General features: G+C 41.2%; 1 protein-coding gene across 5 annotated transcripts in view; it reads left to right on the forward strand.

The window, feature by feature from the left end:
• Positions 1-1257: 1257 nt before the first annotated feature.
• EXPH5 (exophilin 5) overlaps positions 1258-18293 on the forward strand; it is a 75740-nt gene continuing 58704 nt past the window's right edge. For 2 of the 5 annotated variants that reach the window (XM_032639824.1, XM_032639826.1), the window contains exon 1: positions 1258-1427. In XM_032639824.1, coding sequence (XP_032495715.1) covers positions 1312-1427 — 116 coding nt within the window. In that variant the 5' untranslated portion in view covers positions 1258-1311. The remainder of the gene's footprint in view (positions 1428-18293) is intronic. The other 3 variants (XM_032639827.1, XM_032639829.1, XM_032639828.1) reach the window with 3 other exon arrangements.

Genomic DNA, 18293 nt, shown 5'->3' on the forward strand with positions numbered 1-18293 from the left:
TTAGAAATTTCCATCATATCTTGGAATAGTACTTTCTAGGGAAAGCTATTTCTGTGGTTTCATAGGATTACATTCTACCTTAGAGGATTAGGTGTTTTAAAGTGGCACTTTTTAAAAAAAATTTATTTATTTTATTTATTTATTTTTGGCTGTGTTGGGTCTTCGTTGCTGGGCACGGGCTTTCTCTAGTTGCAGCGAGCGGGGGCTACTCTCCATTGTGGTGCACGGGCTTCTCATTGCGGTGGCTTCTCTTGTTGTGGAGCACGGGCTCTAGGCACGCGGGCTTCCGTAGTTGTGGCACGTGGGCTAAGTAGCTGTGGCTCGCGGGCTCTAGAGCTCAGGCTCAGTAGTTGTGGCGCACGGGCTTAGTTGCTCCGCGGCATGTGGGATCTTCCCGGACCAGGGCTCGAACCCGTGTCCCCTGCATTGGCAGGCGGACTCCCAACCACTGCACCACCAAGGAAGCCCCTGAAGTGGCACTTTTATTACTTCCCTGAAACAATTTATTAAGAAGATTATCAAATCTTATAGAAAACTACAAACAGGTGCTTTTTACCATCCTTTGGTCATGTCTTCTGTTAAAATACCATAAACGGCTTTGTGTTTGTTTGATTTTTCTAAAGTCTGAGAATGACTTCTGTGGACAATGAGTTGGGGGTATCTGACGGATGGGAGACTCGGCAAATAATTTATTTCCAAGGATACACTAAATTCAGCCTTGGGGCCTGGTCCGCCTACAGCCAGCTGTATAGTAAATTCAATCCTTCCGGGTCTTTCTAATAGGCTAACCCTTTTGCCAGTTCCAAAGCTCCTAAGCGCAATTCTACTTCCTATAAGCTCTTCTTTGGAAAGGAGGATTAGCCGTGAAACTGTCTCCTTTTCACTCCTGCTAGCCAAGTTCAAGTTTTGTGGGCAAACAACAACCAAAATAAATACGCTACAGCCAGTACTGAAGCCTCTGCCCCAAGGGCAAAATTACGTAGGATCGTCAACAAGTCTGATAGGGGGTGGGGGAGGGAAGGGAGGAGCGTGGAAGGGGCCGCCCCTTTGGAATGCGATTGGTTCCCTTTCTCCCTTCAGCCGTTCATTTTGCATCTCGGTTGGATAGGCTGAGAGAAATATGTCATTGAGGTGTTTTCAAAATGAGCCCTGTAGGTGTGGGCTGTTCCCTAGGTTTGTGGTTTTAGATTTTCAAACGGGAGGACTTATCATTGGCTATAGGATCAAGTTCCTGAAACTGGTCTATAGCTTGAAAAATGTCGTAACAGGAAGCGCCAAGAGCTTAAGTGTAATTCACACACAGTAGAGGATATGACGAAAGTTCCTCAGGGGTTTGATTTCAGTTTCCTAAATGAAGAAGCCAGGAAGATCCTTCAGGTGTTGGAAAGAAATGAGGAGCTACAGAGGGCAGAGAAGGACAGGATCAGGTACAGAGCTAATTCCTTTTTCCTCTGGGTCTGGGCCACAGTGGGGGGCGTCCGCGGCGTCCCCCGAACCCGGCGTGAGTGGAGGAAGGGGCCGAGCTTTTGTGGGGCACCTGTCCGAGGCTCGGGGACGCTCAACATCCGTCCGGAGCGCGCAGCCCGGCAGGGGGAAATCTGCAGTGAGTCTCTCTTGAGAACGTTGGGAGGCGCTGCTGGTGCAGACACGGCCTTCCGGGCAGGCTCGTCTGCGAGCTCAGGTCCCGCAGCGTAGGGCGCGCCCCTGCCCTCGCCGCGTGGGAGCGTGCCTTGGCGAGTTTCTTCTCAGAGTGGATCCTGCGCGGCGGCTCTGGCCCCAGACCAGGACACGTGGGCGGCAATCGCCGCAGGGGGTCCAGGCTGGGTGGCGGGTCTCTCAGGTGTCTCCTAGGCTGCTACGTGGCGCGGGACAGGTGGGCCCATGAAACTGGGTGGGGAGCGCAGTCCTGCCCGCGCGCATCCACGTGCTTACAGAGGCCTCCAGGTCGTCCACTCTCGCCCAACACACTCTTCCTCTGCCCCAGAGAAACCTCCCTCTCCACCCAACGCGGGCAGTCAGCGAGGCCCGGGAGAGCTGGCACCTCACTGGAGGCCAAGTGTTTCTCACCCCAAGGGCTGGAGTTCGAGGAACTTGCCAAATTGTGTGGAGTGAACCCAGCTGGGACTGGGCCGCGTGGGGTGTCTAGAATGGTTCGATCCCCTTGCCTGTGGCGCTTGGGGAAGAAGTTGCTGCGGAATTTCCCCCTTGACCTTACTGTACAGTGTTGTAGGTGAGGGATTAGTTACCAGGAAATGAAATCCAGAGATCATTGCCTGAGATGTAAAGTAACCAGTTTTTCTGATGGAGAAGTGTGGGATAAGTCCTGGAATGAATTAAAGACTTTCTCACCAATCCTGGAATAAACCCACCCAAGGCCTTCTCCAGTGGACTGTGGAAGAAAATTTAGGGCATCACTCTCAGACCAGAAAGTGTGGCACTGATGGAATTTAGAAAGCCATTTTGTTTGTGAACAACTTCTTGGTGATCAAAGTTCTATGTTTCCACTTCCTTGCAGGCATCCCACTTACCCCCCACCCCCCAAACCCCCAGGGAAAAAACCTCCAAAGATACTCTTCACATAGGGAAACCCTAGCTGGTTTTGTAGAAGCGATTAAAACACACTGGGCCCCAAACCCTGTCTTCTCTCCCCACCCCCTACCCCCCAGATATGACTCTTGTGGGGAGAAATGAATATTTGAAGTTTGAGGATGTGTATTTCACGCCATCATACTCTGCCTTTAGAAAAATAGGCTCCATCATTTCTTCAAACTATGCAGAAATGTGCCCTCGTGAGCACAGTATGTCCACACCCACATACACCCAGGAGCATGTGCCCACACATATGCACGTGCAGTGTACACAGGCACACCCAATGTTGGGAAGGAGAGCTTTAGAATTGCATGCTTGCCTTGTTGTGTTTTCTCTATAGCAGCTCATGGTGCCCGTGGCAGCTGACTTTAGGGGGAACTACACTTAGATGGCAAAGGCCATTGGGCTAGGCCTTAGAAGGAAGACTAAAACACATTTTCTGATTTCATGGCACTCATATCCTAACTGGAGCATCAGCAAAAAAAGCCATAATGCTAAAACAAAAATCAATACTGTTATGATAGGAATATTGGCATTATCAGAGAGGAAATTTAAAATAATTAAGATTATTTACTCATGCACAGCATTTTTTTCTGCTTTGTTTTTTAAAAAATCTGTTTAATAAAGGTCTGAAGCAGAAAAAAAAATCAATACTGTTAACTATTAAACAAACTTTGAAAAATAATTACCCCAGCAATTTTTTAAATGTCACCACTAAAGTATACAAATAATTTAAGGAAAGCAGACACTTGAGCCAAATGCTCAAGGCAATTATTTCTAGTACTTTATTTTCCCCTGGTTGATTCCTGTGTCTCACTATCAAACACCTGTCCCTGGATAGCAGTCTCCATGGGATTGCTCTGCTCACCAGCTCACATGCATTGGTTTTAGAAGCAGATACTGGCATGCAGAAAAGGCCTGAGATGACATGCCAACTTAGCTCTTCTGTTCATTTTTGATCATCGTATTTTCCTAATCAAGTCAAGACGCGTGACTTATAAATCAAGAGTATTATTTGAGAAAAAATACAACAATGCTAAGAGACTCTCAGAGGTCTTTTTACTATACTGAGAAACAGTCTTCAGATCTCTTAATTAGGACAAAAAGGGAAGGCACTGGCCTCCCTGGTGGCGCAGTGGTTGAGAGTCCACCTGCCGATGCAGGGGACACAGGTTCGTGCCCTGGTCCGGGAAGATCCCACATGCCGCGGAGCGGCTAGGCCCATGAGCCATGGCCGCTGAGCCTGAGCCTCCGGAGCCTGTGCTCCGCAGCGGGAGAGGCCACGACAGTGAGAGGCCCGTGTACCAAAAAAAAAAAAAAAAAAAAAAAAAGGGAAGGGACTAAATGCAGAAGCTTGGAAGGTTTGCTGGTTAGGGCCTATCTGTGATAGGCTTGAGCTGTCTACAAGACAGCTAAGAAGAAGTATCCTACAGTTAGAAATATAGAACTACGGTATCATGCAAGGCCAGAAGTGTCCAGAGGTGGATGTTAATGGCATAGAACTAGTTGAGTTCACCATGCAGGAGACCATAGCCCCACCTGTAGAAATGAGCTTCCCCCGATCTTCCTTCATCAGTACCTGAACTCTCTGGCTCCAGCTTACTGGGAAAGTATTCACATTAAATATTATAATGTTTCCAATATATGAAGAGTTTATTCAGATTTTTAAGAAAAACACCAAGATTCAAACTGATGAATAAGCAAAGATAGAAAGAAATCATTCACACTAGAAGATATCCAAACAGTAAACAAAACATATGGGAAAATGTTCACCCTAACAGTAATTAAAAAAAAAAAAAAAGAAAGAAAATCAAAGTAACCTCAAGATATCATACTGCACCTTTAAAAATAACTAAAAAGACTTGGTGAGGGTTGAAATGAAATGGATAGATTCTGTATATCGTTAGTGGCATTGTAAGTTGAATATCATCCTTTTGGTGAACAATACTGCAACACCTGTGAAGATATGACTTGCCCTTGATCCAGTTATCCAGTTCTTGAATGTTACTCATTAGTAGGAGATTGAGGTGGAGAAAATGACCACACCAACATTTATTAAGTGCTGCCTTTTTAAGTAATAATAGTAATTACTGTGATAATAATAATTGCTAACATTTATTGGTCCCTTACTGTATACTAGGCACTGTATTAAACATGTTGTATATTTTTAATTAATCCTCTCAATAACCTCGTTAGGTACACACTTTAATTTCCATTCCACAGAGAAGGAAACAGCTTAAAAATGTTGAGTATCTTGTTCAAGTTAAGCAGCAGAGCTAGAATTCAAATCCAGATCCATCTCAATATTATTTTACCCATCAGCATTGACTAATCCTCACAACCATCCCTTGGGGTGAGTTATTATTAATGACTTTGTACAGAAGAGAAACTGAAATTTAGCAAGGTTAAGGAACTTGCCCAAGGTCACACAGCTCGTAAGTGGCAGAACTAGAATTTGAACCCAAATCTATCTGGCTCTAAAAACCTGTATTCTTTCCACTATACCATATTTTTCCTGAGGAAACAATTTAGTAGAGGAAAAACAAGACATATACTCTCAGGTATTGCAGTGTTACCTATAATAGCAAAATAGTGGAAAATTTCAAATCTAAGTAAAAGTCCAGTCATTACAAAGGACAATTATGAAGACATCATTATGTCCCATCCAATATGATATTTTAGTTCTATATTTCTGACTACCTTGGTTTTGTAGACACCTCAAGCTTGTCATGGATGCAGCTGTGGAAAAATGTGTACGAGGCACTGTTTTGTGAAAAAGCAGAACACAAAATAGTGCTTATGTTATTATTTCAGTTTCTTCTGGACATCTGGGCATGTGCATAGCAACTAGAAGAAAATAGCAAAAATCTGTGCTGCTCCTTTCCGTGAATCTCTAGGGCCTGCTGCAGCTCCTGGCCCATGGTGAACAGTCATTAAATGTTTGCTGAAAGGTATGGGCTTGCCCTGACAGCTGGGGGCTGGGCTCTCCTGCCCTCAAACCCAACACTGCCAAGATGGGAAATCAGACCTGGGGGTAAGGATGCTTGGTAGTCTGGGCAGGAACGCTGGACACATGCTTCCTCCTAAGGCTCTGGGAAGTCAGATGAGGAGAAAGATGTAGGATTTCATGGCTAAGAGGAGAGGAAGACCTGGGTCACAAAGGTTTCTGTCTGTATAGGCCCCCTATAAATACTTGATGAAGGAATTAATGGTCTGCACTGGCTGGAGTCAGAGGCTTCTGCTGTCCCAACTTCTCTTCCCATTTCTCAGTCTCTGTTTGTTTCACCTTCTTCTCATCCCTCAATACCCTCTGCCCAGTTACATGGGATTTCTCCCTTCTTTGAACCCTGTAATGGACTATAACCACTCTGTTACATTTATCCTCTTCTGTCAGTCTGGGATCTGAGCTACAGAAATTCTCTGAGAGCCAGTTAAAGAAATGGAAATACTTAAATTACAATCTGTCAGTTACGCTTCTTTTTGGATTGTGGAAAGGATTTTGCCTGGAAGTATTCACTTGGGCGTGACTTTTTAGGCCATGTACAGTCTATGGTTTTAGCTACAGTGAAGAAAAATGGCTGAGAGTTTGAATCACGATTGGCAGGTGAAAAATTTCCCCTTACTACTTCTATCACATCTTGGAGGAAATATATATGTATGTGTGTATACATATATATACACAAATACTATAGATGATAGATAGATAGATAGATAGATAGGTAGATAGATGGAATAAAATCTGAAAAGCATCTTACTTTTTACAAGTCTTTGAAAAACACAACTACCTACCTATAACCCCCACCACCCCCATCTCATAAGTGTGACTGAAATAGAAAGTACCAAGAGATTATATCAACTAGTCAAGCTCACAGAAGAGATATCAATAAATCAAAAATGTTTATTTTTCCTATTGCAGAAAACTTATAAAGTATAAGATGTTACAGCACCAGGTGTAATTAAGTTGAAAAATGGCATGTCTAGATTTAGACTATCTTTGCTCAGTGGCAAGATTGCAGCCCAGGAGAGTTTTCTAGAGCTTAGCTGTTTCGATTGATTTACACTAGTGTACTTGAGCTGTGGCTCAGTCCTGAGGGGGACTATGCATATCAAAGTAGTGAAGTGATCAGTAGCTGGTGGAAACTGCAACATCCTGCAGAGATTAAAAACCAGATACACAAGTCTCCTGTCTCTCATAGGCTTTCTGCCTGCCCTCTCCTCTTCCAGCTGGTGAAATTTGCCTCTGGCTAGCATAGACTTTCAAGAAACTTTGGATGCTTATTTATTGGGCATCTACTCTGTGCCAGACACTGTGTTAGCCCTGAGGATACAGCAAAGAAATTCTGCCCCAAATGGCTTTAGTCTATGAAAGTTTTTGGTTGGTGGTAAGTCCTCTAAGATGAAGACTTCATACAAATGTAGCTTGCCCTCATGGAGCCCTGCGTGGCTGGGGAAGGGACTGTGAGAACTGCCTGGAGGTCACAAGAGTGCCCTATAGGCTGGAGAGTTCTGGTAATATAACAAGGAATGGGATCAATATCATGGATCTCTGAGGCATCTGCACTTTTCAGTAACATCCAATTTAGTTAATTCCTTTAAACTGAGGGGAGAGCTTTCTCTCAGACAAATTATCCTGGCTAGTTACTCCTTGGATTGGTCTCCAAGGAGACCAAAAACAGATCAGCACATACACAGTGAGTCAGTACAGCCTTGGCACCTGGGAAGGGAGTCTTATCATCAAAGGAGAACCAGCATTGGTGTCCCAGGAAGGGAGGCATTTAATCTTTACTTTTAACATGGACATTCTTTACTTCTGGTCCCTGTGCCCTTTTATTTAATAATTAAAGCAGATGTACAATGTACGTACACACAGGCTGTTTTAGTTAGCACAAAATTCAAGTTTACTCATGTATAAGCCAGAATGACTTCCCTGTACCTCAATATGTGAAATTTTCTTTTATCGCTGTTGTTTTTTTTTTTTTTTTTGCGATACGCGGGCCTCTCACCGCTGTGGCCTCTCCCGTTGCGGAGCACAGGCTCCGGACGCGCAGGCCCAGTGGCCATGGCTCACGGGGCCAGTCGCTCCACGGCATGTGGGATCTTCCCAGACCAAGGCACGAACCCGTGTCCCCTGCATCGGCAGGTGGACTCTCAACCACTGCGCCACCAGGGAAACCCCGCTGTTTTTTTTTAAAAAAGCATATATGTATTTTGTAAGGATATACTCTAAACTATTAAGATGGTTATCTCTTGGATGTGATATTTAAAGGAACTCTAACCATTTTACTATTATTTTATTCCTTAAAATTATCACGGATTATTTTTTAATGATTATTTCTTTTGATAATAAAGAAATGCAAAATAACTCTTTTTCCTTCATAAATATAACTTTTAAAATATTTGTCTTAAAAATATCTGAATATTTTTCTGCCCTTTTCTTTATAATGTTTTATACATTTTGCAATGTTAATGTATTTATGGGTAAGTTGGTTTCTCTGCATCAATCTCAAGTTCTTTGTGGTCAAGGATTATCTTAGGGATGGAGAGCCTCACACACCTAGTAGGTACTCAGTTCCTAATTAAGTGGACTTTAACTTACTTCTGTGAGGGAGTACAAAGTAAGGGAAGGATAGATCTGGGGAAACCATATGAAGGACAAAGAAGGTCAGATTAAGGTTAATCAGAAAATATTCTTCTTCCTGTTAGCACATTTGGGTTTTAAAACTGAGAACGAGTTGGCTAAGAGCCTTGCTAAAGCAATTCAGGTCCATTTTTCTGCAGTTAGTTACTGCACAGGCCATAATATTGAGGGCCTAGGCTCACTTCACTCTCCTGCTCAGGAATATTTCCTTATTGGCATTGCCAATAGCCCTAATTAAAGGCTGTACTCAAAATATCAACTTGGCATACCACAGGAGCCAGCTTCCTCATTCCTCTGTGTGTTAGACTTTCTAATGATGAAAGAGGAAATCAGGGGCTACAGTGACCACTAAAGTCCCCACTTCCCAAAGAAAAGTTGTGGTGTTTTATATTTATATCAAGTTTGCCTTGGTTTCAATTTTAAAACAATGCATTTAATGGTAGTTGAAGGAGGGAAGGGTCTGATCTGGTGTGGGGAGAGGGTAACCTGGCAACCACTGCTCTGTTCTTCAGTTCTGTTGAAAAGATCTGTCCTCCAGGTATCAAGAAGGGCCATGCTCCCTCTGAAGGCACTTGGGAAGAATCTGTTCCAGGCCTCGCCTAACTTCTGGTAGTTCCTGGGGTGGTGGCAGTGTAACTCCAGTCTTCACATGGCATTCTCCCTGTGTGCATGTCTGCCTCTGCTGTCCAAATTTTGCCCTTTCCATAAGGACACCAATCATACTGAACTAGAGCCCACCCTAATGACCTCATTTTATCTTGATTACCTTTGTAAAGACCCTATCCCCAAAAAAGGTCATGTTCTGAGGTACGAGGGGTTAGGACTCCAACATATCTGTTTTGGAGGACACAATTTAATACATAACAGTAAGGCTGGTTCAATGTTTTTAAATAAATTACTGTAAACCACTATATCAACAGTCTAAAGAAGAAAAACACATGATCATATCAGTTGATGCAGAAAAAGCCAAGATAAAACCTCTTGGCAAGGAAGAAATAGAACCTAATAAAAGGTATCTACAAAAAACTTACAGCTAACATCATATCTAATGGTGAAAGACTGCTTTTCCCTTAAGATTGAGAACAAGACAAGGATGTACAATCAATCCTTCTGTTCCTATTTAACATCATACTTGAGGTCCTAGCAAGGCAAAGAAATGAAAGATATACATATCAGAAAGGAAGAAATAAAACTATCACTATTTGCAGATGACATGACTGTCTACAAAGAAAATCTCCCCAAAAAACTATCAAAAAAATCCTAGAACTAATAAGTGAATTTAGCAAGGTGGTAGAATACAAGATTAATACACAAAAATCTACTGTGTTTCCATATAATAGCAATGAACAGTTAGAAATCTAATTTTTAAAAAATTTTATGAAAAAACAAAGGAACTGAGTAGACAAAACAATTTTGAAAAAAAGAAGAAAATTGAAAGAATCACACTACTTGATTTTAAGACTTACTATAACATCACAGTAATCAAGCTATCATAGTAGTTGTGAAGGGAAAAACATATAGTTTGATGGAACAGAATATAGTCCAGAAATAGACCCCCAAAATATAGCCAGTTGATTTTTTTACAAAGGTATGAAAGCAGTTCAATGAAGGATAGTCTTTTCAAAAAAGGTGTTGGGATATTTGGGCACAAGGCTAGAAACATTTTCATCACCCCAAAATTAAACATTAAATAGTTACTCTTTGAAAGACAGATACCATATTATATCACTTATATGTGGAATCTAAAATTTGACACAAATGAACTTATCTACGAAACAGAAACAGACTCACAGACATAGAGAACAGACTTGTGGTTGATTGCCAAGAGGGAGAGGGGTGGGGGAGGGATGGATTGGGAGTTTGATATTAGCAGATGCAAACTATTATATATAGAATGGATAAACAAGGTCCTACTGTATAGCACAGGCAACTATATTCAATATCCTGTGATAAACCATAATGAAAAAATATGAAAAAGAATATATATGTGTGTGTATGTATATATATATATAACTGAATCACTTTGCTGTACAGCAGAAATTAACACAACACTGTAAATCTACTGTACTTAAATAAAATAAATTTTTCAAAAAGTTACTCTTCATTCCTGCCTCCCTCCAATGCTGGCAACCACCAATCAGCTTTCTGTCTATATGTATCTACCTATTCTGAATATTTCATATAAATGGAACCTTTCATATAATACATAACCTTTTGTGTCTGCTTTACTTAGCATAATGTTTTGAGGTTTATCTACTTTGTAGCATGTGTCTGTACTTCATTCTTTTTTATGACTGAATGATATTGCATTGTATGTACATACCACAATTTGTTTATCCATTCTTCATAAACATTTGGGTTGTTTCCACCTTTTGGCTATTGTGAATAGTGTTGCTATGAATATTTATCTACAAGGGTTTTGAGTACCCGTTCCCAGTTCTTTGGGGTATATACCCAGGAGTGGAATTACTGTGACATTTGGTAATTCTGGGTTTAACTTTCTAGGAATCATCAAAACTGTTTTCATCCACACTCACTTTCATATAATTGTGACTGTACTGTGTATATTTTTGTTTGTTTGTGTAATATCTGACATAAAAATAACCCCTTCAAATTAAAGACTCTTAGTCAACATTATTTTTTGTGGCTGCATACTATTCTGCTATATGCATTTTATAATTTAATTAATCATTCCAATATTTTAGGTTCTTCAGTTTTCTCTTATTCTTTTTGTTTCTCATTGCTATTGTTAACGAGTCCAAGCTCATACTGCTTGCTGCACTACAGGCCAATAAATTGAGAGACAAGTTGTTGGGGCAAGGAATAGCGACTTTATTTGGAAAGCCAGCAGACCAGGAAGAGGTGGACTAGTGTCCCAAAGAACCATCTCACCCAAGTTAGAATTCAGCCTTCTTTTATACTAAAAGGGGAGGGGATGTGGCTGGTTGTTGCAAACTTCTTGGTGCCAGAATTCTTTGTTCTTGCAACGGTCCATTTAGGTCTGGTCACGATGTTCTTGAGAATGGGCTATCCTGTATATTTCAGGCTCTAGGAAACATTCTTGTACAAAAGGTTCAGAACCAGCATGACTAAGCACAGGCAACAGAGCACACAGGTTAGAGCTAAAGGAATAGATTCAATATGGAGTCAGGTTTGTTCTTCTCTGTTACACTATGTTAAATAACACCAGGACAAACATTTGTGCTTACATCCTTAATTCAATTTAAACTGTGTCCCTAAGGTAAATTCCACAATGTAGAATCATTATTTTATAATATAAATACTTGCTAAATTCATGATACCTGTTACCAACTTGCTCTTCAAAAATGTTCTACCAAACACTGACTTGACTTGCAGTGGAAAGCCTCCTATTTTACCATACCCTTCCCAACCCTGGGTCGTATTATTATTATGTTTAATCTTTGCTAATTTTGTAGGCCAAAATATTCTTATAATAGATTTATCAATAATTTCTGACACTGTGGTTATAATAAATTTGAACTTTTTTCATATGTTTACTATTTATTTACATTTCATGATTTATGAATTCTCTCTTTAAACCTTTGCCCATTTATATTTCAGAATTTATATTCAGAATGCTTGTTGTCACAAATAACAGATCTAATCATGGCTTTAATGACTTGGGAATAAAGTTTTCTGACATAAACAAGATATCTAGAAGTAGGCGACTGATAGCTGGTTTAGTGGTTTAGGATGTCAGGTTGGTGTCTTTGCAATGAAAAATGGCTGCAACTGCTCCAAACATTACATCCATGTTCAAGGCAGGGAGAGAGGGGATAGGGTGGAGCCAACTGCATCTGTCCCCTTTATTATGAAAGTAAAAGCTTTGCCAAATGCTATCCCAGCACACTTCCCCTCATGTCTCATTGACCAGAACCAGGTCATAAAGCCACCCTTTGCTGCAAGGGAATTGAGAAATCAAGTAATAGGATTTAAATGTTAGGCTTAAATCATTCGTGATCCATCCCCTGGGGCTGTACACTTTGCTGCCCACAGCAAAACCAAAAAGGAGGGGAACTAGGGGGAACAGATTCTAGAAGGCAAAGAGCACTATCTGACACAGAGTCTCAGTGTGTTTTGGGTTTTTTATTGCTTTATATATTTCTCTATACATTAAGGAAATTGACTTTTGTCCTACTTATTACAAATATATTTCCCAGATTTCAGTTTGCACTTAACTGCTATTTATCTGAGAAAAGGCTTTTTTTTTCCTATTTATATAATGTACTAAGTTTAAATTTTTTTGTTTGTTTTTTAGATTAAAAAGTTCTTCCATTTAGAAATTAGATCGACATTTACCTCTAGTTTTTAAAGTCTTTTTGAAAATTTAACTTTTTAATTGATCAGAAATGTATTTTACCTATAAGGTAGGTTAATTATATAAATTGATTTTTTTCCCAAATAACTAGCCAATTGTCCTGGTACCACTTATTTCCATCTACTTCTAGGGCCCATGGTTATTCCTTTTAGAGAAAGGACTATGGGACAACAAAACAATATCAACAACAGCAAAGAATTGATGAGGCAAATGCTGCAACATCAGCTTTCATGAAACCTAAGAAGGAAATTGCAGGGAAAAGGCTTTAGTACTGAGAAGTGTGATTGTTATATGTTTATCAGTGCACAAAGTTAATGGATCGTGTTTCAGTTTCCTTCCTCTTTCCATTTTCTATGACAGGTAGCAAACCTAATTGAGAGTAGACCTCAATTATCTCATCCTGAGATATCCATCAAGTGACCTGGTTGTCATTTAGATCTGGTTCTTTTCCTAGTCAAACAAATACCTTATTAGGGGGATATAAGTTTTTAACTTATAACAAAATTAATTTGCTTTAAAAGGATAAGTGATTAACAGGATTTCTAGACAAACAAGCAAACAAAATTAAAATCACATATGTTGTGAGTTTAATGTTTACCATTCACAGGGGAACAGGTAAAACTCTTCAGGAGATCATTGCTTATCACTCAGGGTCACACCAGGAAAACAGAAACTACTGGGTATTTAAAACAGAGTATATTGCGGTGAATTGGATAGTTACATGGTGATAAAAAAAGGGAGAGAAACCAATCAGGGGACAGTGAGGCTGATCAGAGATTGGCAGCTGCAGGGAGCCTGGAGGCAGTGGTGCACTGAAACTGGTACTCCTAGAGAAAAAGCCTTGATTTGTAGCATTGGCTAATTTCAAGCTAGAAACAGTTTAACAAACAGCTTGTAAAATTCCTGAATATTTACAATCTGCTCTTGTAAACCAGTACAAGCCAGCTGTAGCACACCACTGGTTAGAGAGGAAAAGGGAGCAGGTGGTGTTAGCCAAGCCCTACAGGCTAGGGTCCCCCATGAGAAACTGGGACCATGGCAGGCCTGTCTGGGGATTTGGAGACGTGGGAGAGACAGTCACTGCCAGAAGTTCTGCATGAGGCAGAGAGAGGGAAGAGGAGAAATACCCTGACTTTTCCCTTCCAGCCCTCCAGTCTTCTGCCAGTGTCTGGCTGAAGCCAGCTGGAAGCATCTAACTGGTAGTGAGAGCCTGGGAAATGCAGCTTACAGGGGTCCTCTCCCAGCAACACAGAGCAGAGCAGGGAAGGGACAGTTTCTTGTCCTCTTTTCCCTTCCATCCCTGTTTTCTTCTGTCATCCTTTGGATTCTACTTTTTCTCACTGCCCAGTCTTACATTGCTAAGGCTTTGCTTCCCTGCCAGAAAATATTCTTGACTTTTCTTTCCAGTTATCCTGTACTTATTGTTCTTGCTCACTCTGCTCTTTTACAGTTTCTGTCTCTTACTTCAGCACCTTTTGGGAGTGGCCCTATTCTGCTCTTGCTTCTCTGTGCTGCTGCTTCTCCCCACCTTTCTGGATATTCTTCCTATGCCATGGTCAGCCTCCAACATGCTCAGGTTAGTCAGGGTCTTTGGGTGGAAAGGAAGAGTGTCACTCAGGACACTTTAGATGGAGAGGGCTTTGCAGAAAGGTTACCTGTGGACTGAATCTGGAATTTGAAGGACTTGGGAAACCAAGACAACTCTAGGGACCAGCTACTCTGCTTGCCTGTCACAGCCCACACTGTTCTTCTCCTAGGATGCCTTTGATTCCCTCACTTCATGCTGCTGCATATTTCAACTGGCTGACTCTTTATACATTCTCTGGTCTGATTCTGGTGCTCATGGCCATTATGCCAGGTCACCTGATGCCTCTCTAGCCAGCCTGTGAATGGGCTGCCCTAGGATAAGGCATCCAATCTGTAGCACCTCCTAGGGAAAACTTATTGCTGGATATTCTAAGCGGGGGCCATAGACCATCCAGTTCAGCTCAAGATGATATAATATTGACTTGGCAGGCACTGAGATTCACCTGTCCAGGAGGAGGTTGCACTTGGGTTCTCTGTACTCACACTGTCTCTCCTTTCTGTATGCCTACCTGTGCACTAAGATACATTTGATGTGTCTGCTTGGCTTCTGTGATGACAAGTCTTGGACTGCAGGCTCTGCAAAGACAGAGATTCTCAACCCTGGTTGAAATGACAACTACCTGGGGAACTCTCAAAATGCCCGATTCCATGCCCCACCCTGACATTCCAGCCAAATTGGTCTGTGATCAGGTTGGGCATGGGTGTTTTTTTAAAGCTCCCAGATGACCTAATATGCAGTAAGGGCTCCCATCTTGGTTGCCTGGACATTGGGTTGTGACTTCGCCTGTCACATCTTTCCTATAGGCCACTCCTTTACATGAGTTGAGGGACTGTTGATTTCTCAGGAAACCCTGTAGTTTGGGAAGGGAAAGCCTAGAGTGCTAGTGAAGGACAGTCCGAGAGGGGTATGCCTGACACAAATGTAGGAAGCCTTGTTTCTAGTACTTTCCCACTTCAGAATTTCTTGGCAGGATCAAAAGAACCTTCTGCCCCTGGAGCTGTGTAGTCTGACAACTGTAAAAATTGCTTTTCACTTTTTGTTGCTTTTATTTTGTTTTACTGCCCACTTAGTGTGGTTACACATAAACACAAATGCTGTAATATCCAGGAGCTTATTACATCCTGGCTGTGAACTCGCTTCCTTGAACCAAATTCTAGTCATAGGTTCTTCACATTGGCTGTTGAGTGGTTATGTTCAACATGAGGAAACAGGACATAGCTAAAGAAGGACAACATGGAAGCCCAAAGAGTTTCTGAAAGGGTAAAGCAGCCTGGTTTCACTACAAGTTGGTCAAAAGAAAGAGAAAGGAATTAGATGTCTTTCTTTGATGATTCTGTGATTATTCAGGAATATGTGATTGGTGACTTTTTAAATATATGCAGTACTTTAAAGCTTACCATGTTCACTGGATCCTCTCAAATATCCTTTAAAGTAGAAACAGCAGATATTATTTTCTTATTTTCCCAGATGAGATATTATTATCCTTATTTTTCTCTTTTCTCAAAATGCCTCAAGACCATAGTAACGCCCAAGGGTGGATGTGAGACTAGAACACAGGACTCTGGGCCCTGTGGCACTTGTGCAGCATGTCCTGTTGCTGTACGGGTGAACTGATCCAGACACTAAGTGATGGAGGTGTGTGGAAATGTGTGGATTCAAAGGGAAGTTAATACCTGAGCTTTAAGGGAGTTAAATAACAGTTGAGAGAATGTGTGAATTGTGATCATAGATTGCTATAATGTGTGTGGGTCAGCTTGGGACCCCTGTGATCTCCGTCAGCCTCACCCCTACAGCCACACCAGATAAACTCACAGTCTAGGTGAGACTCAGTGCTGTCCATGTGACACAGCTTCGCAACAAGATCCCCTTTTTCTGAGGCCGACCACTTGCTGTTCTGCAGCCCCTCAATGAGCTTCCCTGAGGTGCTGCTGTGATACAGGTAGGAGTGACCATGGGGCCAAGGAGTGGTGCAGACAGAATCCTCAAAGGCTCCCGGGGAGCCTGAGGAAAGTCCTAGGGGTCTTAAATAAATCCCCTAAAAAGGCAGCATTCTGATTTAAAATGCATCAGAGCCCAGATGGCAACAAAGGTTTTTCTTTTCTTTTTTTTTTTTTACATCTTTATTGGAGTATAATTGCTTTACAATGGTGTATTAGTTTCTGCTTTATAACAAAGTGAATCAGTGATACATATACATATGTTCCTATATCTCTTCCCTCTTGCATCTCCCTCGCTCCCACCCTCCCTATCCCACCCCTCAAGGCGGTCACAAAGCACCGAGCTGATCTCCCTGTGCTATGCGGCTGCTTCCCACTAGCTATCTACCTTACATTTGGTAGTGTATATATGTCCATGCCTCTCTCTCGCTTTGTCACAGCTTAACCTTCCCCCTCCCCATGTCCTCAAGTCCATTCTCTAGTAGGTCTGTGTCCTTATTCCTGTCTTACCCCTAGGTTCTTCATGACATTTTTTTTTCCTTAACTTCCATATATATGTGCTAGCATATGGTATTTATCTTTCTCTTTCTGACTTACTTCACTCTGTATGACAGACTCTAGGTCTATCCACCTCACTACAAATAGCTCAGTTTCATTTCTTTTTATAGCTGAGTAATATTCCATTATATATATGTGCCACACCTTCTTTATCCATTCATCCGATGACAGACACTTAGGTTGTTTCCATCTCTGGGCTATTGTAAATAGAGCTGCAATGAACATTTTGGTACATGACTCTTTTTGAATTATGGTTTTCTCAGGGTATATGCCCAGTAGTGGGATTGCTGGGTCATATGGTAGTTCTATTTGTAGTTTTTTAAGGAACCTCCATACTGTTCTCCATGGTGGCTGTACCAATTCACATTCCCACCAGCAGTGCAAGAGTGTTCCCTTTTCTCCACACCCTCTCCAGCATTTATTGTTTCTAGATTTTTTGATGATGGCCATTCTGACTGGTGTGAAGTGATACCTCATTGTAGTTTTGATTTGCATTTCTCTAATGATTAATGATGTTGAGCATTCTTTCATGTGTTTGTTGGCAGTCTGTATACCTTCTTTGGAGAAATGTCTATTTAGGTCTTCTGCCCATTTTTGGATTGCATTGTTTGTTTTTTTGTTATTGAGCTGCATGAGCTGCTTGTAAATTTTGGAGATTAATCCTTTGTCAGTTGCTTCATTTGCAAATATTTTCTCCCATTCCGAGGTTCTCTTTTGGTCTTGTTTATGGTTTCCTTTGCTGTGCAAAAGCTTTGAAGTTTCATTAGGTCCCATTTGTTTATTTTTGTTTTTATTTCCATTACTCTAGGAGGTGGGTCAAAAAGGATCTTGCTGTGATTTATGTCATAGAGTGTTCTGCCTATGTTTTCCTCTAAGAGTTTGATAGTTTCTGGCATTACATTTAGGTTTTTAATCCATTTTGAGCTTATTTTTGTGTATGGCGTTAGGGAGTGATCTAATCTCATACTTTTACATGTACCTGTCCAGTTTCCCCAGCACCATTTATTGAAGAGGCTGTCCTTTCTCCGCTGTACATTCCTGCCTCCTTTATCAAAGATAAGGTGACCATATGTGCGTGGGTTTATCTCTGGGTTTTCTATCCTGTTCCATTGATCTATCTTTCTGTTATTGTGCCAGTACTATACTGTCTTGATTACTGTAGCTTTGTAGTATAGTCTGAAGTCAGAGAGCCTGATTCTCCAGCTCCGTTTTTCGTTCTCAAGATTGCTTTGGCTATTCGGGGTCTTTTGTGTTTCCATACAAATTGTGAAATTTTTTGTTCTAGTTCTGTGAAAAATGCCAGTGGTAGTTTGATAGGGATTGCATTGAATCTGTAGGTTGCTTTGGGTAGTAGAGTCTTTTTCACAATGTTGATTCTTCCAATCCAAGAACATCGTATATCTCTCCATCTATTTGTATCATTTTTAATTTCTTTCATCAGTGTCTTATAATTTTCGGCATACAGGGCTTTTGTCTGCTAAGGTAGGTTTATTCCTAGATATTTTATTCTTTTTGTTGCAATGGTAAATGGGAGTGTTTTCTTGATTTCACTTTCATATTTTTCATCATCAGTGTATAGGAATGCCAGAGATTTCTATGCATGAATTTTATATCCTGCTACTTTACCAAATTCATTGATTAGCT

This window comes from Phocoena sinus, chromosome 8 (assembly GCF_008692025.1).
Source record: "Phocoena sinus isolate mPhoSin1 chromosome 8, mPhoSin1.pri, whole genome shotgun sequence".
Classification (NCBI taxonomy): domain Eukaryota; kingdom Metazoa; phylum Chordata; class Mammalia; order Artiodactyla; family Phocoenidae; genus Phocoena; species Phocoena sinus.